The sequence below is a fragment of the Struthio camelus genome, chromosome 18 (genome assembly GCF_040807025.1).
Source record: "Struthio camelus isolate bStrCam1 chromosome 18, bStrCam1.hap1, whole genome shotgun sequence".
In the NCBI taxonomy this organism is placed as follows: Eukaryota; Metazoa; Chordata; class Aves; order Struthioniformes; family Struthionidae; genus Struthio; species Struthio camelus.
The window spans coordinates 7,982,330-8,003,575 of record NC_090959.1 but is presented as its reverse complement, the minus strand read 5'-3'; the positions used below and the strand labels follow the sequence as shown (position 1 = coordinate 8,003,575).

At 55.9% G+C, this 21,246-nt stretch overlaps 2 protein-coding genes and 1 long non-coding RNA gene across 7 annotated transcripts; 2 read left to right on the top strand and 1 right to left on the bottom strand.

The window, feature by feature from the left end:
* Positions 1-3,644: 3,644 nt before the first annotated feature.
* On the top strand, positions 3,645-10,145 carry CCN5 (cellular communication network factor 5). 2 transcript variants are annotated; one of them, XM_068912419.1, is made up of 5 exons: positions 3,645-3,900; positions 6,451-6,661; positions 7,586-7,837; positions 8,146-8,348; positions 8,933-10,145. In XM_068912419.1, exons 1-5 carry the CDS (start codon positions 3,841-3,843, stop codon positions 8,954-8,956), a joined length of 750 nt encoding a protein of 249 aa, XP_068768520.1. In that variant the 5' UTR covers positions 3,645-3,840; the 3' UTR covers positions 8,957-10,145. The 2 variants fall into 2 exon arrangements, with proteins under 2 accessions (XP_068768520.1, XP_068768519.1); XM_068912418.1 differs by having other exon boundaries at positions 3,735-3,900; positions 8,839-10,145.
* On the bottom strand, positions 9,384-16,059 carry LOC138061506 (uncharacterized). Of its 4 annotated transcripts, none has more exons than XR_011135308.1 (4): positions 15,938-16,059; positions 12,992-14,511; positions 10,858-11,635; positions 9,384-10,764 (listed from the first exon to the last, which is right to left on the bottom strand). It is a non-coding gene; the product is annotated as an uncharacterized lncRNA (long non-coding RNA). The 4 variants fall into 4 exon arrangements; XR_011135309.1 differs by having other exon boundaries at positions 9,384-11,635; positions 12,992-13,201; positions 13,895-14,511; XR_011135310.1 differs by having other exon boundaries at positions 9,384-11,635; positions 12,992-13,172; positions 13,895-14,511.
* Positions 15,492-18,342, top strand: LOC104141692 (P2Y purinoceptor 1). The gene is made up of 2 exons (XM_068912417.1): positions 15,492-17,064; positions 18,257-18,342. The coding sequence occupies exon 1, from the start codon at positions 15,564-15,566 to the stop codon at positions 16,632-16,634; it is 1,071 nt and encodes a 356-aa protein (XP_068768518.1). The 5' UTR covers positions 15,492-15,563; the 3' UTR covers positions 16,635-17,064; positions 18,257-18,342.
* The last annotated feature ends 2,904 nt before the right edge of the window (positions 18,343-21,246 follow it).

Here is a 21,246-nt window from a genome sequence, read left to right as displayed (position 1 = left end):
CAGGAGATGTGTTGTTTGCTCAGGTTGCACCTAACCCTCCTCTCCCCATCTAACAGAGCGGTCCAGGAGGTGGTGGCCAGAAGTGCTGGAGGAGGGACCCAGCCCTGTGAAGGTGGAGGGGAGCAGGATGGGGCACACTTGCCAGTGAGGTGGGGATACTGGGCTGGCTGGGGACAGGGAAGCAAGCTGAGAGGTGGCCCACTACACCGGGTGGGAACCAGCCACAGATATAGCCTTCCCAGGGGGGACATCTGCTGAGGGCTGTGTAGAAACAGGGACGGCTCCTCGGGCAGCCAGGAAGCCTCACAAGGCCAGAGCTGATACCGCCGAGGACACTTCCTTCATAAACAGCTCTGATAAAATCTGAAGTATGGGCAGTTGGCTGTGCTTGGGCTTGTGGTTTTGGCCTCTGTCAGGTCTTGCTGTTTTCCTTAATGCTGTAGCCCTCTGTCACTAGCCAGAGCAACGCTGCTTCCCGATGATGTCGTGTCATCACAGCGATGTCACTTTGCCACAGCGACATCATATCATGCCAGCAACACTGCACTGTTGCAGTGATGCTGTGTTCTCATGGTGACATCACGTCATCTTGGTGAAGTCAGAGATGATGCTGGAGGTTTCCCTCTCTGCCCAGCCTGCAGTGAGGGGGGACATTCGCCCTCCCTGCCCAGCTGGGGCACCACGTCCGTCCCTAGGGCTCGCAGCCATGGCCACCAGCAGAGATTGCACACTCTGTGAGCAGGCTCAGTAAAGATCCTGGACCCACAGCAGGATGCAGCTGCAGGAGGGATAAGCCAGGCTGAGCCTTGAGTGGGCCACTGACATCCCAGGCCCAGCGGCAGTCCTCTGGGACACTCAGGTTGTAAGCTTGCCACATGCCAGAGCATCACTGGAAGAGGCTTTTCCTCCTCCTAACCCCTGAGATCCTCCCATCCTGCCCGCTGGCCCTCAGGGATGCAGTCTGCTCCCCTGGAAAGGGCCTGGGGAGCTGCATGGACCCAGCCAGGACCAGGACCCAAATGCATGAGGTGCTGCACAAGTCCTTACGCCAAAGAGCTCAACATTAGTGAGGACAAGGCAGGCAGAGTGAGGAACAGCTAAGCCCCGGTGTTGTACCCATGGATGATGCGCAGCACCGGGCTTGGGGCTGTGCCAGGTCAGGGCTCCCGCCACCCCGCGGGGCTTGGGGTGCTGCCCGTGGGGCAGAGGCCTCTCGCGTTCACCTGTCAGTGCACTGAGGAGCTGCTCCAACCCTGCTGACAGAAGGGGATAGAGGGTTTTATTTCCCTTAGCACCACTATAACCTGGTTTGTAACTGGAGAGTGGAGGCATGCCTGTTAATGAGGTTTCCCTAATAAACATGAGCCTTGAATCAATTAATTAAACCACCCTCTCCTCGAGACAAGACTGGAGTGATGCTCTGGCTCCTTTCAAGCAGTTGCTGATACACGCACCGCAGCTGGCTACGGAAAGCCTGGCTAAGCCTCAGCGACTAAAACACCGCAGCAGGCAAGAAGGCATCGCGGCTTCACCAGCTCCTGGGAAGACAGGAGAAAACTGCAGCATGGGATGCAACTCCAGCCCTTTGTGCTGACCCTCTTGGCTTGCGAACATCTGTCTGTAGGGCCTGAACCCACCTACTTGTGAGGATGGAGAGATGCCTGGCGTGCGTGCCTCCAGCGTGACCTGCAGTGCTGCCGGTGCGGACGCACCTCGGGAGAACGTGCAGCCGCCGGCAGGCACAGCTTTAGTCCCCACGAGGCAGGAAACTTTGTGCTCGTCCGTGGGGAGAGGAAATTCCAGCTCCAGGATAAGTCGCAGCAGCCATTGGGAGGCGGCTGCATATTTTCACAAGCTGCCGTGATTTCATTAGCAAATTGATTACAGCTAATGAGGCGAAACCAAAGCAGAGAATTGCACTGGTACCTGAGGAGACCCAAAGCTGTATTCCTTCCTCCACTGCCTCTGTTCCTGCAGCTGGGTGTCTTGCAGAGCAGCTGTGCTCTGGAAGGCATTTGCTTTCATGCTCTGCAGCTATTCCAAGCTGCAGAGAGCTCACGTACCAAAAAGCTGAGATCTAGCGTTGCTGTTCAAGTGACTAAGGATTTGTCACCTTCCTTTTCAGAACGATCCCATTTTGCAGCCAGAAAAAAGCAAAGAGGAAGGGAAAAGTGGGTGGAGGAAGGGATGGGGTATCACTTGTAATTGTATAACTTTATAACATCAGTGCCCTGCTTAAACGGCACTTAGCCTCTCCTGCATGTTTGCCAATATATGTTGCAATTCCCAGGGCAGTTCTCATCTGGCCTGCCTGAGCGACAGGGATGAAGTCTTGCTGTGTGCAGCCTGCCAGGATCCATGCCCTGGACCAACGGGGGAAGACACGTTCGTGGCTCCAAAGACAGAGCATGTCTTTGGTCAATGGAGGTGCAAGAGAGCAATACAGGAGAGCTGCAGGGCATGCATGCATGCTCCTGTGAGCTGGGGCCTTTCCTACGAGCTCTGAGCTCACAAATTCCCCTTCTTATATCTTCTGATAGGAGGGGGACAGGAGGGCCTAGAGGAAGGGCTCAGTTTACCGGAGGTCTTGAGATGTTCTTTTTCTTTTTTTCTGAAGAGCCAGCCTTGACTCCTCAGACACAGCAGCTGGGAGAAAAGCTTGCAAAGGGCAAACTGAACGAGGGAGGCATTGGGAGGCAAATACAAAGCGCTCTATCCCCTAAAATTAGATTTTCAATTCTCATGATTGTTTAAGCCTGTCATAACTTTCAGGAGCTGAATTTGGGTTTACAAGGCTTGAAGTTATCAGTGCTGCTGCAAGGGCCAGACCTGCAGCCTTACCTACAATATGTACTGGCCCACAGGCAACGCACCACGATGTGCACTTAAACCTGCACGTACCCCCAGAGGAGCCTCTCTGAGCAGCATCAGTTTGAAGCAGCACTGTGGAAGCCATGGCAGCACCACAACCACAGCAAATCCCTTTCCTGTTCTTGGTGTGTCAGAGAGACTTAGAAAGGCAATGCACCTAGGATGCCTGGAGAGCTTGCCCGGCAAATTGCTGCAGCCATAGCTCCTGGGAATCAAAAGCAAATCACAGAGTCTCCCTAGAAATAGAGGGACCTGATCCTGCCTTTGACTCAAGGGCTCTGTGCAATATGGGTAACCACACCTCTCCCATAGCGCTTTCCTACCATCCACTAGGCTCAGCATAAAAAATAGGAGTGGGTTCCTTGTTGCTGCTCGGTTGTAGCAATGTCCCAATACAGGACAGCCTGTCTGGTGGAGAGGATTTGTCTTGGGCAAGAGCTCTGAGAATAAATATTTCAAGGTGGAAAAATGCAAATTGCTTTCAACATCCAACTCCAGGACATACGGACCATGCGAAGGAGCTATTTGAAACCCAGGAGAAAGACACGGGGTCTGTCTGGGCAGATTTGGATCAGCAGGACGAGGCATAGACCTTCCCTCACAGTCGGGGCTAGGACCACGTGCCAGGCTTGGGCCTGCCAGCCTGGCTTTCCAGTCCCCTCTCCTGAGCCCGTGATCCCCAGGGGAGAAGGTCCCTTCTCTTTGCTTTCTGTCTCCATGGATAACACGTTCTCACCTTGAGGGGAGTGGAAATGTCAGCTGGAATGTGGGCTGGAAAAGAAAAAAAAAAGAAAATCTTGAGGCTTGTCCAAACCTACTCATGTTTATATTGGAGCCTGTGAGTGACATCAGAGCAGGGAGAGTATAAACACCAGCAGGACCTACGCGGGGCTTTAAAACCTGCAAACACGCTGCTGCCTCCAAACTGCCTGGGGGGTGATGTGCTGAAGTGTCGGCAGAGAGAGCAGCATGAGACTCCAGCTGGAGAAGCAGCTTCTCTTCTTCTCCCTTCTCTGCACCCTTTCCAAGGTAAGGGAGCTGGGGTCTTGGGGTGCCGTTAGCTCTAGTCAGGGAAGAGTCTGATTCTTGCAAAATGAGGCTCAGGGAGGACTCCAGCATCACAACACGCCAGCTCCGAGCCCTTCGCCCAGTGACTAACGCCTGCTGGCAGAGGGGCTGTATTTATGCAGTCTCACGGAGGCAAAGTAATGCCAGACAGAGACACTTGGATTTAAGCAGCAGGGTCCTAACGTTTGTGGGCCAAATGTGCCTGTTGTGCGCGCCCATGGAGCATGCAGGAATGACAGCAATGTGCTCAGCTTGCCTGGGGCGGTGGTATGCGTCCCCACGAGCGGCAGCTCAGCAGCAAGGGCGTGCGCAGCTCCTTCTGCAGATTCCTTGCTCTGGGCTCGAGTCTCGAGGCAGGGGGCCAAGCAGCTAGCACCAGCGGCAGGATTACTCAGTTCTCCCCCCTGTGATGCTCGTGTAAAGCTGATGCCTCCTACAGGATTTGGGTTGTCCTAGTAACCATTTTCTCTTAGACTCCGCATGAAAGAGTTCCCTGTGCACAGAACAGGAAAGCTGAAAACTTTGGGGTATCTCAGCTGCAAATTCTTTTAATTGCTGCTTGAATCTCCAAGACAGACCTTCTGCAAGCGGAGACATCATGCCAGCTTCATGCCTGTTTGACTCTTTCTAGACAGTTAAGATCTATAACAGGAGACACATTGTCATTTAAAGGCAAGTTAATTACAAGGAGCAGAGGGAAATGGATTAATGGAGTTGGCCTGGCTAATCTTTCTAGAACATCGATCCGTAATAGTAACCTCCCGAAAGATGAAAAAGCAGCTGGCTGCCTGGGTAAGCTGTAACTGAGAAATGATTTCTGCTCCAGGAGCGCTCAGTGCATTTCTAAAGAATCTCCAATGGCCCTTCTAGCTCCAGCCCAATCTCTGTCACCACAGATAGTCCTTCAGTCCCTGCCGTGGCTCTCACGGTGGTTTTTGCCGTGGTAATTAGGCAATTCATTAACAAAACAGGAAGCCACAGACTTTCCAGGCCGTTTTGGATATACTTCATCTTCCATTAGTAGCATTGACATTTCTGTAGGCAGATTAAAAAAAACCATCTAGCCACCTGAACTGCTGCAGATGAGGAAAACAGATGGCACGCCAGTACCCATCTTCTCTGTCCTACTGGTCATATCAGAGTTGATGCTTAAGAAAGAAGGATGGTAGCTAAAACCCGCATGGTCCAGCTGAGTCCATTGATCTCTTGGCAGTCTCAGCAGAGACACCAGTGTCTGGATCAGCATGAGACTGGATTTTTTGGTTGCGCATTTGCTGAATTGCTCTCTAAACTTCACGTGTTGGACCTGCTGCAAGCAAAGTGCGCGTGGCCCCAAGCAGCAGTCCTGCCAGCTGGGAACAGGGGTGCTCAGAGCCAGTCCGCTGCAGTTTGTGTTATACTTACACTGGCTGCCAGTCCAGCACTGGCAAAGAATTCGCTTCCAACACATAGATCCGAAGCATTTGGCTTCGGTCTCTATAGGCAACAGCTCTGTCACTGATCCCTGTCAGATGTGACATGACGAGACCAAAAGTGCTGCCTGCAAAAGCCGTTTGTGCCCAGGGTAATTGGGCATGCAGAATGAGCGGCAGCTATAAATATTTACCTGCCTCGGTGGACTCCTGCAGGGCCCAGCGCTGGCAAAGCAGCCAGCTGAGCAGGCGGGGCACAGACCTGACGAAGTAATTAGTCTAGCTGGGAGGGAAAATTTAGCTCCCAATGTTTGCAAAAGCGCCAGTCAAAACGCTCCTTGCCCAACTGGCCAGACCAGGCAGAGGATGCTGCAGCTGGGGAGAGCCCAGAGGGGGAGGCGTCTGGACCAAAAAGGAAAGCAGTGAGACTTACTTGGCTTTAGTTCTCCCATTGCATGTACCTCACCCTAATTCTTGGCATAAAGACAAGCTATTAAGACCTCTCCTGAGAACAGAGGCGCTGGGCAGGAGCTGTACCCTCACCGTGCACATGCTCCCGTGCGAAGCTGCATCCCGCGGCCGCCGCAGCAGGCTTTCACCCCGCTGCCATCGCCGGGCTGGTTACGGCAGCACGCTCCATCCTTGGGGCTGCTATGACCATTTACCCAGTGCAGGAGCACAACTGCAGCGGCTTTTGCAAGGCTGTGAGGAAGGAAAGAGGAAAATGGACAACGTGAGGAGCTTCTCATCCGTTTGCTAAATGAATGCCAGTACGTGGGATATTCATTTTGCACCTCCATTCTCCTCCTGTTCATTGGGAAGGGCTGTGAATTTAGGTCCTCATCTGCTGGAGGGTTGGGCATCCTGATTCTCCCTGGTTTCTGCAGGGGGCTGAAGGTGCCCATCGTGCTGTGCAGTCAGGCCCTAGGAGGACAGTAGTTTTCCAGGCTGCTTTGCCACATTCCCTTAGACTGAGCCTCTCTCCACCGAAAAACTGCCCCCACCCAGCAACACCTGAGCTTGAGAAAGGAGCTCCTAGAGGTCCCAGCGAAGTAGCAGTGCTTAGCTGGTGGTGACAGAGATGGTTTTGCCTCTGCAGGTGTGTGCCCAGCTGTGCCAGAGGCCCTGCTACTGCCCCTGGGCCCCCCCCCGCTGCCCCCGCGGGTCCCCCCTCGTCCTGGACGGCTGCGGCTGCTGCAAGATCTGCGCACGGCGCCTGGGCGAGCCCTGCGACTTCCTCGCCGTGTGCGACCCGAGCCAGGGCCTCGTCTGCGACTACAGCGCCGCGGGCACGGCGGGAACCTGCAACTGTGAGCACCGCCGCCTCGCCGCCCGCCGAGGCCCCGGGGTGCTCCTGGCGCTCGGCCCGGCCCACATCCCGCTCACGGCCCCGGCTCCAGGCAACCCGAACCGCTGCGGGGCAGCCCTTACGGCCCTGAAAGCAGCTTTATCAGAGCTGATGCGTGTGCAGCCTGGCCTCGGGGCTGCGCTGCCGCTCCGACCAGCTCCCACGCTGCTTGCGTGCTGGGGTTTCGAGGCGGTTTGAGTGGGAAAGGAGGCAGCTGCCAGGGCTGGCAAAGGAAACGTGGGTCCCCAGGGTGCTGCAGGAGCAGCGACGCTGCCCGGGTGCTGCAGTGCGGAGGGTGCGCGTACTGGCTTTGGGGTCGCTGCGGGGGTGGACCCGTGCCAGGCAGTGGTCAGCAAGGGGGATCAGGTGGTGTCCAAGGAAAGGTTCCCTCTGTGAGGACGATGGGACTGAAGGTCTCCTCTCCCACCTCCCGGGGCTCTGGGAGAAGCCTCAGAGAAATTTTTTTTTTTGACCTGAAAGCCCCAAAAGACATGGTCAAAGAGCAGCGGATTTCTCACCAACTGGTGAACTGCTGATTTGGAAAATCATAAAGAGATTAGGAGGGATGCTAAGGAAGGGGAGGAGGGTGGATGATGTGCATGGCTGCACATCAGAAGCAGTAAACTCCAGCCCCTTGGGACCCTTCGCAGCCCATAGGCTGTTGGATGCTGTATCTGAGGCTCCTCTGAGACCGAGAGAGTCGCTATCAGACTCTACCCAGACCGGAGGTGGAGCAAGGCAGGAGGCAACAGTTCCAACAGATGGAGGTGGCAGCTCCCCCTTGGTGCTGGCCACGCGAGTGCCTTCTGGAGTGTCTCCACCCCCTCGGACATCCACACCTCACCAGAACTTTGTCTCTAACTTTGTCCCTGGCTGTTGCTTGCAGTTGAAGACGATGAGGAGGGCTGTGAAGTGAATGGCCGGGTCTATCGAGACGGGGAGGTTTTCCAGCCCAGCTGCAAGCTCCAGTGCCGCTGCCAGGATGGAGGCATCACCTGTGTCCCGCTGTGCCAGGAGGACGTCCGCCTGCCCACCCCGGACTGCCCCTACCCGCGTCGTGTGGAGGTCCCAGGGAAGTGCTGCCAGGAGTGGATCTGCGAGACCCGGGAGCGGCCGCTGCTCCAGGATGCCATGGCAGGTACGGGCAGAGGACGCGGCTGGGGGGGCTCCTGGTGGGCTCTGAGTCCAGGATGCCATGGCAGGTAATGGGCAGAGGACACAGCTGGGGAGCTCCTGGTGGGCTCTGGGTACAGCCGCTTCCCTCTGCACCCCAGATCATGTGCATCAATGGGAGATACTGCATTGCGCAACCAGTGAGGGCTTCCCACCCACCCTCAGATATTTATGACTTGCTTCCCAAACCTGTACCTGGTTAGGCCTGGAGCACCCATCTTGGGCACACGATGCTGGCCTTCAACCACCCTTTCCTCATCTCTTCCCGTACAGCGCCCAGGGCCCCGGGGCTGGCATCCCCAGCCCTACCCTACCCCTGTGAGGAGTGGGGCACAGAGTGGAGTGCTTGCTCGGCCACCTGTGGCATGGGCTTCTCCACTCGTGTGTCCAACCAGAACCGCTACTGCCGGCTGGAGACGCAGAGACGGCTGTGCATGGTCAGGCCCTGCCAGGCTCCGCCAGGAGCATCCCTTGTGGTGAGTGAGGCCTTTGGTGACTGATGCCTCTGGGCAATGGGTTGGACAGAGAAAGGGAAATTCAGGTCAACACAAGAGCCAAGGGACACCCCCAGGTGCCTGTGGAAACCCCGTCACCCTTGTCCCCTCCCCGGCCACAAGCGAACCACATCTCAGGGTCAAAAAAAACATCTCGTGAAACTGCACTCGGGAAACACACCCCAGCTATTGATGGCAGGTGCAGACCTGAATTTTAGGGTCTCTGGATGTCAGAACCCAAGTGCACCGATGGAAACCGCATGGCCCTGAGCCCCACAGATTGGCTTGACATGCCCCTGCGATGGGATGTGTTTATGGCTCCTGAGTGCACCCAACGGGCAGGGCTTTTCTCCCATTTTAATTAGCCTGGTTCAGACCTAGTGTGAACATGGTGCAAAATTGCCTTGCTCCTGTGCCAAGGGAGCTTTCCTGGGCCAGGAGCTTGCAACACCACATGCCCCTGCTCCCACAGACCCAGGGAGCCACCCAGCCAGCCCTTCCACGGTGCCACAGCTCACAGATGCAGCACTCCCATCTCTGTGCCACCATCTGCTCTGCCTTTCCAGAGGGGAAGACGAGGTCGCTTGTAGCCATGCCCACCCCGTTCGCAGCCTGGAGCCAACGCCTCGTCCCAGCAAAGAGTCTGACGCAAGCCCCTGGCACTGTGGTTTCGGTGGAGATGGAGGACATGTCCCCTGGGAAACTAGGGAAGAACTGATGGACCTTGGCTGCAAAGGAGGGTGGAGAATCAAGACCAAGATCCCCGTTTCATCTGGCACCTGCCCCCTCGTGTGCACCCCAGTTTCCCTAGGCAGGGCTACCGGCCAACGAGCAAAGCATCCCTGAGTCTCTTTGTCTGCGCAGCAGCAGCACACCCATATCGCAGCTCGAGACTGTTACTGTAATACGGCCATTGCAGTGATGCTTTGTGGTTAGGGCAATTCCCAAGGCAAGGCTTTGGGAAAGCCCTTTGGTGAAGAGGACAGGGAGGAAGGAATGGGGAGGTGGCTGGGTCAGCTCTCTCCTGCGGTCATGGCCGTGCCGGGAGGGACTCTCTCGAGTGGCCCGTGCCCTTGGGACCAGCCTGCTGGCTCAAGCATGGACAGGGTGGCCACCTGCACGCACACACATGGCTCCCTCAGGTCCCCCTGGCAGCAGATCCAGCCCCACACTGGGCACCATGCCTCGGTTGCTTCCAGGCCTCTCCGGGGGGACATCGAGTGGGCCAGGGACACATCCTGCCCCATTTTCACCCTCTGGACCGTGACTGCTCCTCCTGAGAGGTGGGACGGCAACCTAGGCTCCCCAGGGGACATGCTGCAGAGGGCTGGGGAAACGGGGAAACCCCTGCCTCCGAGCAGGAACCCACTTGAGAAACCAGGAATTGCTCCTTTGCAGGATGGGGGCTGGGATTGGTGGGGTTTTTGGAGAGGGCCAGGTGATGCTGTTCCTCCGCCGCGTGCCACACGCATGGCTCTGCTCTGTGGCTACGCGGGGGCTAAGAGAGAGATCGCCTCAAGCATCAGGTAGACCAGATCCCTCGCGGGACCCGCTCTGCCCGACCCGCAGGTACGGAGCGGGCAGGACGGGCCTCGCACCACAGGTTATCTCCACTTCAGGTTGCACAGCTCCACAGTTTGCATGCACTCAGTTATCCCACAATATTCGCCCAGCAAACAAACAGCCGCGTTTCTGGGCATTGGCAGAGGCGTCCTCCTCATGGCAGCTCCAATTCACCTTCCCTGCATCTCTCCAGAATAAACACAAACCTTCCTGCTCCGCCTGGGCTCCTTCTTTCCAAAGCGCTGGTGGTTTGGCAGGGCATCGGCAAGCCAGGAACTCAGACGCAGGAGACAACGCTCCGCAGCACCAGACATACCACCTAATATCCAAGCACAAACCCTAAAAGCTAAGGCCAAAACAAAGGCAGTAAAAGAGAAAACAAATTGCAAAGATGAGTCGGGGCCGTCTCCCGACAGCCTGGAGCCACTCCGGCTAGGCAAGATCAGCTAAGGAGAGCTACTCTACAGCTCTGCTTTTATTTTCTCACCACGATAATCCTTCAGGGTTATTCAAAAATGAAGTCTAAATGCCCTCTAATGGCCTCTCCTTAAACGTGCAGAGGCTACACGCCTGCCGTGGCTGGATGAGAAGGGCAGCTAGGAGAGAGCAATGTTCTAGGTTGTGCGTCCAGGTGAGAGGTGAACATTTTAGGTTCGTATTCATGGAAAATAAAAATGTGCTCCTCTAGGTGCAGAGCTTGTCTCGGCCTGCCCATGAGGAGGGACCTGCCATCGGGGTCACCATCAGGAGCCCCGCTGCTGGCGGTGAGCATGGCTGCTGGAAGCAAGGCATAAGCTGGGGCTGAACCGCCTGGACGCATCTGCGATTCAGGCAGCTTAAAACGGAATAAGAGAAAAACAGAAGGAATTAAAGTTGAAACACTATTAGAGTATATTATTCTGCATAAATTCGACCCCTTTGCTCTTACCTCGCTGTCACCTCCATCAGTTCTTCTGAAGGGACTGATGAGCCGTAACGGGGCATGTTTCCCCACTTGCTGCCGGGAGGACATGGATCGCAGGGCATGGTGTCATGCAGATGCATCCAGGCTCTTCAGCCTCGGATTGAAAATAAAACCAATCTTGGTGATGGAAAGCCATCACCTTCAGCCATGTCTCTTCAGAAAAAAGGGGGAGACTCGCTGCTCATGCAGGAAGGCACTGTTTACAAAGAGAATTATTTACGGTGATGATCTGGTACTCTGCCCATATGCAAATTATTAATTCAGCTCCATATCAAGGACACTGTGAATCTCTGGCAGCCAGCAAACTGCAGAATGAATGTGGCCCAGTCTGCCACTTTCTTCTTTTTTTTTTTTAACTTCTGTAATGGAAATTCCAAAAAAACAGTGATGTGAGGCTTACGTTAGACTTTAAAACCACAGTGATCATCTGCTGACATGGATAAGCCGTGTTCTGCATACTGAAAATCCTGTTTTGCAGTCAGTTCTCATTTCAGCATGTTGGGACACAGCCACCAGCACCCGGTGATTTCCTGGTAGGGAGAGCACTACGAGGGCTCTCAGCCCCTTATCAAATGCTGCCCAACCGTCTCTGGATGAGGATAAAAATCAGCAGGTCCCGGTTTTTTAAATGGCAACATGAAATTCTTATCTCAGACAGAAATGTCTTAACGTACCTCTTTGCTATAGTTTCCCTTTTGGCTGGAAGATGTCATGTCTCCCTGATTCATTGAACAGGAAACATCTATATAATAAATTAGTGGTTTCAAATAAATGAGAAATATTTTCTCCTAAGAATATAGGCAAGCCATCTCTGGAGATCTGACTGTGAGTCTCACAATATTTGCTGTTCCCTCTAAAGTCCAGCTTCCCTGGAAATGTGGTTATGTGGGAACCATGTTTAACACAGCATCTGATGCAGCAGGTCCTGGTCTTTGCCTGCTGTTTTGGGGCAGTAGGAGATGTCAAACAAATATACCGTTATTTAGAGGATTATGTTTACCTACAAAGCTTAAAAATCAGAAGACAATTCCTGCCTCCCCCCGGAGCATAGCACCGTATCTGCACACATAATGGCATGTGCGTTTGACAGCCCCGGTCCCCAGCCACCGGTGAGCAATAGGTCACTGCTCGTCTCAGAGCAAGCACACGTAATAGCTGTGCCCTGGCTGCTGCGAAAGGTGAAACCGGGAGCTACTACATGCACAAATCCCATATTTCAGGGTTTTCTTTGTGTCAAGCCATTCTCGTGATTGATGATTTTTAAACCCATGGAGTTGGCCTTGCTGAGAAAGGGCTAGCTGAGCCTCTCATTAAGGTCAAGTATTTGCAGGTACCTCCCTGAGCACTAAAGTGTAGCACTGCATAAAATAAAAGCAGATAAAGACACTCGCTTGGTGTCGGTGAGCAGCCTTGAATTGGTTACCTGAAAATCAGTCACCCAGGGGATGTGTTTGACTCCCGTGCAAACTATCCCGGCACCATGGTCTAGCATGGCCCCAAACTCACTGGCAGGGGTACTGCTGCTGCACGAGCCAGGAGCCAGGGCAGAGAGAGCTCCTGGTACAGCCTGGCTCACCGCAGCAGCGCAGCAGAGGGGACGTCCCTGCTGCAGCGCCCTAGGGGACCCCCTGCAGCCCTGGCGAGGGCTCGGCTGCTGGCAGCCAGCTCTGAGCCTGCCGGTGGCCCCCGTTGCGGGAAGAGCTGATCGCCTATGCCGCCGAGCCCAGCTGGCTCTCCTTGGTGAAACAGAGACAAAACCTCCACTGTCACAGACAGAGGGGAAAAAAGGGAAAGAGGAAAGCACCCTTTTGCATCCTCTTCACATCATGCCTGCTGGACGAAGGGGGGTGTTATTTCTTGGTACCAGCGAAACGGGTCCAGGCCAGCAGTGGCAAAACAGCCGTGTCCCTGCTACCAACGGCAAGAGATCCAGAGAGCCAGGCTGGCCAGCGCCCGAGACCTGAAGCCTCACTGCAGCCAGTCCTGCTGCCTCCCTTCCCCTCAGCACATGGAGCAGCCCCCCAGCTCCCTTCCTTCCCATGACAGGAGCGATCTCATCCCAGGCCTTTATTTTTGTGGCAAAGGAAGCGCTGCTTACCCTGCTGAGAAGCTGTGAGCAGTCTGTGATCCTTCCCATGATTACAGCAGTTCTCTTGGCCAGGTGCAATCCCTGCCTCAGTTTCCCCAGTGGCTGATGCTCTGAGGATGAGAGGGACCCATCCCGGTTTGTTCCTCTTGCCTCCACAAAGCAGCTCCACGAGTTCCAGCACAACACCAGGCTGCAGGAGCAACATGCAGCTTGTGGAACCTGCAAGCGTGGAGGTGAAGCAGGGCAGAGCCTGTGCGGGAGGGAGCACTGCTCTCCCGAAGGATGAGTTCCCATTAACCCCTCCTCTGCCTGTGCTACCCTAGGACTGCAGTCCCACCAGAGCCTCTACAAACCTCTAAGGTCAGGAAAACTCTGTACCTCTCCCACCCTATGGAAATAACTTTTAAGCTTCACATCTTAGGGGTAAACTTTTAGCAGCTAGACTTTATCGCATACACCTTTTCCGAGAACTCATCTGCTCTAGCACGTGCTTTTTGGAGGCAACGCACAGATACCCACAATAAGCCACCAAAACCATCCAGTGTCCCAGGCTTTCCTACACTGGCCCCAGCCAGCTGTGCCCTGGCACCCTGGAGCCCCAACACGGTCCAGCAGAGCTGTCTGGCTCTCAGGGCAGCTCTGCAGGACGTGGTGGAGAACCCCACCCTGAGACTGCACACTCTTCCCACGCATAGCTCTAGCTTCACTTCCAGGAAACCACGCGGCCATGCTCCTTCCTGGGCCCAGCCCAGCACCTGAAGTTGTTCTGCTAAGGTCCTTTCCCTTATGACTCATCAGGCTGAACTATCTCTCTGCTGGTTGCTGGCTTTCGTTCTCTTCTTCCCAGAGATAAAGTTATCCCTGGCCTTGTTCACGCTGCAGCACCTTTCACCGATGAAAACGGAGATTCACCTTCCTTAGGGCTGGGAAACTTCGGGTCCTCCTTGAGGTTGCTGGTTTCAGCTCTCGCCCCACCTTTGCAGTATCCGCGCATCTTCTGTGTGATGTCCCCAGCAGCACCGAAGGCAGGAGAGAAAGCCACGCTGTTTCTTGCATTTCCTGCCTCGCAGAGGAGGAAGTGGAAGAGCATTTTTGTCTGTATTTTGGGGCTGTATAAAAGTATGAAGCAATGGCAGGTTGTTGCTCCGTGTCGTAAAGAAGGTGCAGCCGTTGGCACGAGGCATGGTTTACTGCTGTCTGCGCTGAGGCCAAACAGCTGGGCAAACCTGTGCCGGCTGGCACAGCCCTCAGCAAGGGCTGGCTGCTGGAGCGGGGCCAAGGCTTTCGGCAGCAGCTTTTTTGAAGGTTGCTGATCTTTGTCTTCTCCTGCACTCCTTCCTTCAAACGCTCCAGAGAACGCTGGGCATTTCTGGGCTCCGCTGCCTTACAACACAGCAGTTACAGCACAGCACTGGGACAAGGAGAAAAGGTGCAAGGTGCTGGGACTGGAAATAAGAGACCGCTCTGCGGGTGTGATTTTTTCCCAGCTAGTTGCCTCCATTCTCTAAGGACAGAGTGTCTCTCCTCACCTGAAACGGGACAGAGCAAAGCAACAGGGAACAAGCTAAAAAGCTGGTGCTTTGCTCCCCTTCCCGAGACACCTCTCGCCTCTTTAGCCAGCCGGATGCAGAATCACCCTCTTGCATCCTTCCCTGCCCTCTCTCCCGCTCCAGCCAGGCACACTCAGAGTCAGAAACAGCCGGAGCCTGCGCGGCCCCGGCGCCCAGCTCAGAAACACCTGACGCGGGTTGGCAGCAGGCGCCGAGCAGCGGGAGGCATTAGCCATCTAGCCCCTGGGCTCCCGCTCCCTGTCGAGACGGCCCTGGCCAAACATCTCCCCCAAAATACCCGGGAAAACCCGTGCGCCTCTAACCCCCAGGGCAAGCTGGGACCGGGGCCCGGAGCGCCGCGGGCAGCGGCGGCGGCGGCGGGGGGGCCGGAGCCTGGCCCGGGGGTGCGGCGCCCGCCGGGGCCGGCTGTGAGCGCGGCGCTGCCGGCGAGCCCGCCCCCTTCCCCCCGCGCCGTGCCCTGCCCGCCGGGGGCGCGCAGCGCCGAGCACCGCCGCCGCCAGCACCGCCCCGGGCACCGCTCCGCGGCTCCGGGCACCGGGGGCACCGCGCTCCCGGCCACCGCTCCGCGGCTCCGGGCACCGGGGGCACCGCGCTCCCGGCCACTGCTCTGCGGCTCCGGGTACCGCTCCACGGCTCCGGGCACCGGGGGCACCGCGCTCCCGGCCACCGCTCCGCGGCTCCGGGCACCGGGGGCACCGCGCTCCCGGCCACTGCTCCGCGGCTCCGGCCACTGCTCCGCGGCTCCGGGTAACGCTCCACGGCTCCGGGCACCGGGGGCACCGCGCTGCCGGCCACTGCTCCGCGGCTCCGGGTACCGCTCCGCGGCTCCGGGCACCGCTCCGCGGCTCCGGGCACCGGGGGCACCGCGCTCCCGGCCACTGCTCCGCGGCTCCGGGCACCGGGGGCACCGGCGCAGCACCGCCACCCGGCAGCGCGGGGCAGCGCAGGGGCAGCCGAAGCGCGGCGCCGGGAAGAGCCGCCGCTGCCCCCCGGCCCCGGGCTGAGCCCCCATGGCCACGGCTGCGGAGGCTGCCCTGGCCTGGGCTTCGCAGCCGGGCAACGGCAGCGGGGTAGCGTGCCCCGTGAACATGGCCTTCGCCCACCACTTCTTGCCCACCGTCTATCTGGTGGTGATCCCCCTGGGGCTGGTGGGGAACGGGCTGGGCCTGTGGCAGCTGTGGACTGGGCTCCAGCGGAGCCCGCCCAGCACCCTGAGCCTGCTGGTGGGCAACCTGGGCCTGGCCGACCTGCTGTACGTCAGCACGCTGCCCTTCCTGGTGAGCTACTATCTGCAGGGCAGAGTGTGGCTCTTCAGCAAGGCCTGGTGTCGGCTCACCCGGGGACTCTTCCACCTCAACCTCTATGCCAGCATCGGCTTCCTCACCTGCATCAGCGTCCACCGGTACCTGGGCATCGTGCACCCGATGAAGATGCGGGGCAGGTGCCAGTCTCTGACCTCTTCCATGTGGCTCAGCTTGATGGTCTGGGTGTGGGTCATCACGCAGGTAGCTCCTGATTTCGCCTTCAGCAAAATGGACTACACAGGGATGCGGTGCCACGACACAACGGACCACAAGAGCCTGGGCATTTATTTGCCATACACCGCAGCCATCACCGTGACTGGCTTTGTCATCCCCTTCCTCATCATCATCGGATGCTATGGCCATGTGGTTGTGGTGCTCTGCAGGAACGACACTGTGGACTCCAGCCTACGGAGAAGAAGCATCAAACTGGTGATTGTCGTGATGGTCCTCTTCTCGCTCTGCTTCCTGCCCTATCACATATTCAGAAACCTCAACTTGTTGTCTCGAAGCTGGCAACTGCAAGGGTCCTGCACACAGACTTTAAAGAACATTTACATTTCCTACCAGGTGACCCGGGGCCTGGCCAGCTTGAACAGTGCCTTGAACCCCCTGCTCTACATAATGACCAGTGAAGACCGCGTGTCACGCGTGAAGACTCTCCAGCAAAGGGCCAGCCAGTCTCTGCGCTCTCTCTTCAGGAGTGAAGCCAGGCACCGGACAGATGAGAAGAAAATCAACATCATTCTCTCTGAGCGGGAGTTTTCTGACAAGCCCTGAGTTACCCAGCTCAAGATGTGGATTTGAGACAGGACTCTCCCCTTCACCTAAGGAGAAGCAAAGAGAATTAACTGTCTACCTTGCAGGAGTGCTGTAAGGGCAGATTTTGAGGGGAAGTGCTTTGGAAATGGAAATGTTCATAAAAATATCAGATATTAAATATATGACTAAGCTGTGCCAGTTCCTTTGTAAGTTGTTCCTGGGTGACTGAGCTGCTTCAGGATCTGTGTTATCTTCTACAGCCCACCTCCTTTGCAGGAGAAAAAAGTATGTTAGCATTACTCACTCTTTTCTGGAAGAGCATATAGCAGACAACAACAAATTGGCATTTTAAAGTTTCTGGAGGCTGGTGTTCTGTAAGGAGATGACTGCAGAAGTCTGAACGACTGGTGTCAAAAGGCAAATCTCAGGAGACTTTCCAAATCTTCAGGTGGGTGGCTGCACTTTACTCTTGCATCTAGCCTTGCATCATTAGAAACTAGACATGCAAATACACACCTGACGTGTGTGTGTGTGTGTGTGTTAACCTGACCGCAGCTGTCCTAGTAATAGCTGTGGATCAAAGGATTAAATGTGGCCATTAATAATTCAATTTGTGGCCATTAATGATAGCTATCAATAGCAGCTGACACAGTTATTGCGTGAAAAGTTTGACTCTACAGTATCTGAAATTGTGGCAATGATATTTTTTTTAAATAGGCTTGTAGAGAGTACTGATAGGTCCGTGATAGGGCCTTTGTGCATAGTTTTGCTTGTGGCTGTGCGTGCACAAACCTAGATTCATAACAGCTGTGCGTTTGCATATCAGACCTGTGCCTAGTAAGTCTGACTGCACACTAAACTTGGTGGAAATCTCTCCTGATAATTTCATAAAAATGAACAGGCGTTCAGAGTTAGCAGTTTGGCGTGTTTGACCGTGTCCATTAAGCAGTGGGTGGGAAGCCCAGTTTACAAAGTAGCCATGAGTTTCAGCCTTATCCTAGTGAATATTCAGAAATGGGCATCATACACTTCTGCACTTCTGAAATCACTGCTCAAAGGGTAGATGGAGACATCCACTGACCTGAAGACAGTCAGAATGGCAAATGCTTTTTTTTTTTTTTTTAAAGATATGAGTAGATTCTCTGCACACCTTAAACAATACTTGTTTTACGGTCCTCTTCCCAGCCTTGCCCGAAGAGAGGCAATGCTAGTTTGAAGGCTTATGAAGACAAGATTAGAGGGCAAGGGCAGGCTCTGCGCTGTTTCCGGGGCGGGCTATCACCAAGGCCATGGAGGGTCTCTGCCTCTCGGGGAAGCAAAGGCTGCCGAGCTGTGGTTTACTTTTTCCCTCTTGCTATTCTCATCGCTAACAGCTCGAATATTTCATTTCTTGTGAAAAGAGTGATGTAATTTTCAATAATTGTTAAAAGCAGACAATACTGGGAAAGTACCAACACATGAAACCCTGCGCTCTTTGGCACGAAGCCCAGTATTTCTCACCGTCAGCTGCTGCTCGTGGCGCCCCACCTTCGCCGTGCCACAGCGGGAGTCGCAGCTAGCTTACAGACAACGTTAATATGTCTAAAGTGCAAATAAACACTTAATGCTTTCAATCGTGCATCGTCCGGCTTCTTTTAAAGCTTTACAGGAAGACATAAGCCAGCTGGCCTGCAGTCTGGGGCAGGAGGCCTGCCTGCTGCAGCAGGAAGAGACAAGTTGCATAGGGCTCTGCAGAGCAGCAGTTGCAGGGAACGCCGTCCGCCTGTCCGCCTGGCGAGACCGTCCACGGTGAGGCCCCATCCTCCCAGAGAGAAGCAGCGCTGGGCCAGGACGGACCAAGGTAGGTCCTTGAAACGTGCTCGGCGCCTGGCAGGGGTCCAGCAAAGCACTAGGGCATCTCTGAAACTGTCAGCTCTGAACTCATCCAGATGAAATCGAAAGGCAAAGCTTAAATTTACGAATGAGAGGACGTTCTTCTGTCTCTGCAGTAGGGAAGACCTTCAGGACGTCAGGACCTGGTCTGGCCTCTGTTGTTTGCACAGAGTCCCTGGAGCTGGGACCTCCCTGGAGCTTCGCCAGCTCTCTGAACTCTCTCCCTCCTTGCCTGAAGAAATGCTGGTGTTTCTGAAAGCTGCCCAGCTCTCCGTCTTTGTGCGTGGATCTCATCAAAGACACTGCATCTCCCGGCAGATCCGGTGGGCTGGTGGGAGCTGCGGCATCCCATCACTGCTGAGCCCGCACACAGAGGGACTGGCTGGGCACCCCCAGCTCTGCAGGTCTTGGGTTGTTCCCCATGCCTAGACCTGAAGGCAGGCTGGAGGGGGTCTGAGCCAGGAAAGTGGACCCCCCAGTCACCGCTTTGCTTTTTCTGTCCTTGGTCTGCTCAGTGCCTGCTCCTTAGCTGGTGCCACTCACTGTGCCAGGAGCCCCGGTTTCTCCCAGGGGTGGTGAGGGGCAGAGGGGCTGATCCTGACCCAGGTTTCATCCTTAGCTCCAGGCCAGCACAAGCGCAGGCGAAGATTTGGGAAGGCTGTGCCAGGGCCTGGATCGGCACCTATGCTCTCCATGGACTGGCTCTGAGCAAAGTCCTTTCCTCTCGGCCGCAGAGACCTTTTAGTGCTGTCGGGTTTCCTCAGCTGAGTTGCACATCCTCACGGTGCAAAACTGCTCTGCAGGAAAGCGAGCAATTCATTTCACCTCGTGTGGACTCCTGGCTTAGGATGAGACGAATGTTCCTGTCTCCCTCCTTTGTCCATCTGTTATTGGACTTTAAGATATCAAAAACCAGGCGAGGGGAGTCCCACCTGTAACGTCAGCCTTTCAGCGCAGCCCCACAGCCTCTCTGGCGCAGCAAAGTGCAGCAATGGGCTTGTCTGCAAATCAGACCCGAACGGAGAGTTTTAACCACTTTACCCAGATTCAGGTCAACCCCCCAATCAAGCTGGGTAGGAATTCGCCTGTTGACATTGATGGACTGAAGATCAGGCCTGGAAATTTGGCAGCATTTCTTGCTTCATTACATAAAGCCCTCTTCGCTGAAGATTTCTTTCAAATACAGTCGAGACTTGTTACGCTAGCAGAGAACGTCTCAGCTGACAGCCCAGAAAAGCCACCGGGGCAAAATTAACAGGCACGTGTACAGCTGCACACACATGCACCCGCTTTATTTCCCAAAAATGAAAAGCGGTTTTGCTCAGTGTACTAAACACTATGCCAGAAGAAAATATCCCTAATGCCCGACTCTCAGCAGCAGCTAAGTACAGAGGCCTCAACTCTGTTTAATTCTGTGTTTGACTTTGCACAGATCCCCGAAAAGAGACCGAAGCGTAAACGTGCCAGGTTCCTCCGCGCTGCCGCGGCGAGCAGCAATGCGAGGAGGTGAGAGGCTCCGATGGGCAAACGGCGACTCACTGCCATGAGCGGTGCATGCCGCGGGCATGACAGAGGCTCCTTGGCTGGAGCACAGTGGTTGCCAGGCCCCATCCAACAGCTGCTGGCTACGGGGGTAAAACGCTTCAGACCGCTGGAGTAGGAGAATTTGGCTCTGCCAGTATATACAAGTTTCATGGCATGTGACGTACGGCCTCGGGCTTATGTTGGGAGGGAACAACCTAAGAGAGGACAGCACGAAGGTGGGGCTTGGGATGGATGGAGATGAGGGGGAGGAACAGGGCCGGAGCGGGGATTAGCCCGAGCTCGGCGGCAGAGCAGCAGCTTGCTAGCGGGAAGCTCAAGGCTGGATGCTGCGCAGTGTCTCGGTACGGGAACCCCGAGGCCGTCGGTCCCCAGGGCAGCTGGTCTGGCCGTGCCCTTAGAGCAGCCGTAGGAGCTCTCCAGCCCTCGGGGCCAGGGCCTCGTAGGTGGCCGTGTAAAGACCACGCGTAACGCTGGCGAGAGGTGGCGCAACAGAGGGGCTAACCTCCTGATGGCGTTTCCCCCTCTGGCTCCATCCCTGCCGAGGAGGGCTGAAGGTCCTGCGGAGCTCGGACGTCGATACGGCCAGGGGGCAGCGAGCCGTTCCTCTCCGGTTCCGGACCCGCTGGTCCATCGGCCCCGGCTTTCTGCTGCCTCTGCCCTTGCGTCCCTTTGCTTGTTCCCGGCAAAGCCCCTGCCCTCGGCCCTGCGCGCAACGCCTGGTGAAGGACCGTGCGTGGGCTGACGTCCCTCAGGGCTTGTTGGCCTCCACGCAGGGACGGCTGCCCACTCCTGGCGCGCCGGGAGGGAGCGGAGAGGAGGGATTAACCTTTCCTTCCCCACCGCGCGCCTCCAGCCTGGCTCGCCGAGGCTGCGCGTGGCCTCGCGGCAGGTGATTTCGTGCGCTGGGATGGGGAGCGAATGGGCCCCTGCGGGTCGCGGCTCCCTGCTGCGCCGGCGCAGGGGAGCAGGACTTGGTGCCCCTCTTATAGCAGGGTGGGAGACCAAATACGCACCGAAAAGGGATGAGTCACTCAGCAACGAGAGGTCACGGCAGCCTTTAACTCAATGAGCAGCATTTATTTCTCCAGGAAAACAATTTTGCTGTGCAAGTACCTTTGGCTACGGGGAGAACAGACCTGACAGGTTATCACATTTACCGGGGATATCGATTGGGCTGTGAAAGGAATAGCAGATGCAATTATGGCCTGGGGAA

What these genes read in the sequence shown, in the direction of transcription:
- LOC104141692 (XM_068912417.1), top strand. Translation starts at nt 15,564, where the DNA reads ATGGCCACGGCTGCGGAGGCTGCCCTGGCCTGGGCTTCGCAGCCGGGC.
- CCN5 (XM_068912418.1), top strand. Translation starts at nt 3,841, where the DNA reads ATGAGACTCCAGCTGGAGAAGCAGCTTCTCTTCTTCTCCCTTCTCTGC. An exon ending in CACGGCGGGAACCTGCAACT is followed by an intron (nt 6,662 to 7,585) that starts GTGAGCACCGCC and finishes TGTTGCTTGCAG; the next exon opens with TTGAAGACGATGAGGAGGGC. An exon ending in GCTCCAGGATGCCATGGCAG is followed by an intron (nt 7,838 to 8,145) that starts GTACGGGCAGAG and finishes CTTCCCGTACAG; the next exon opens with CGCCCAGGGCCCCGGGGCTG.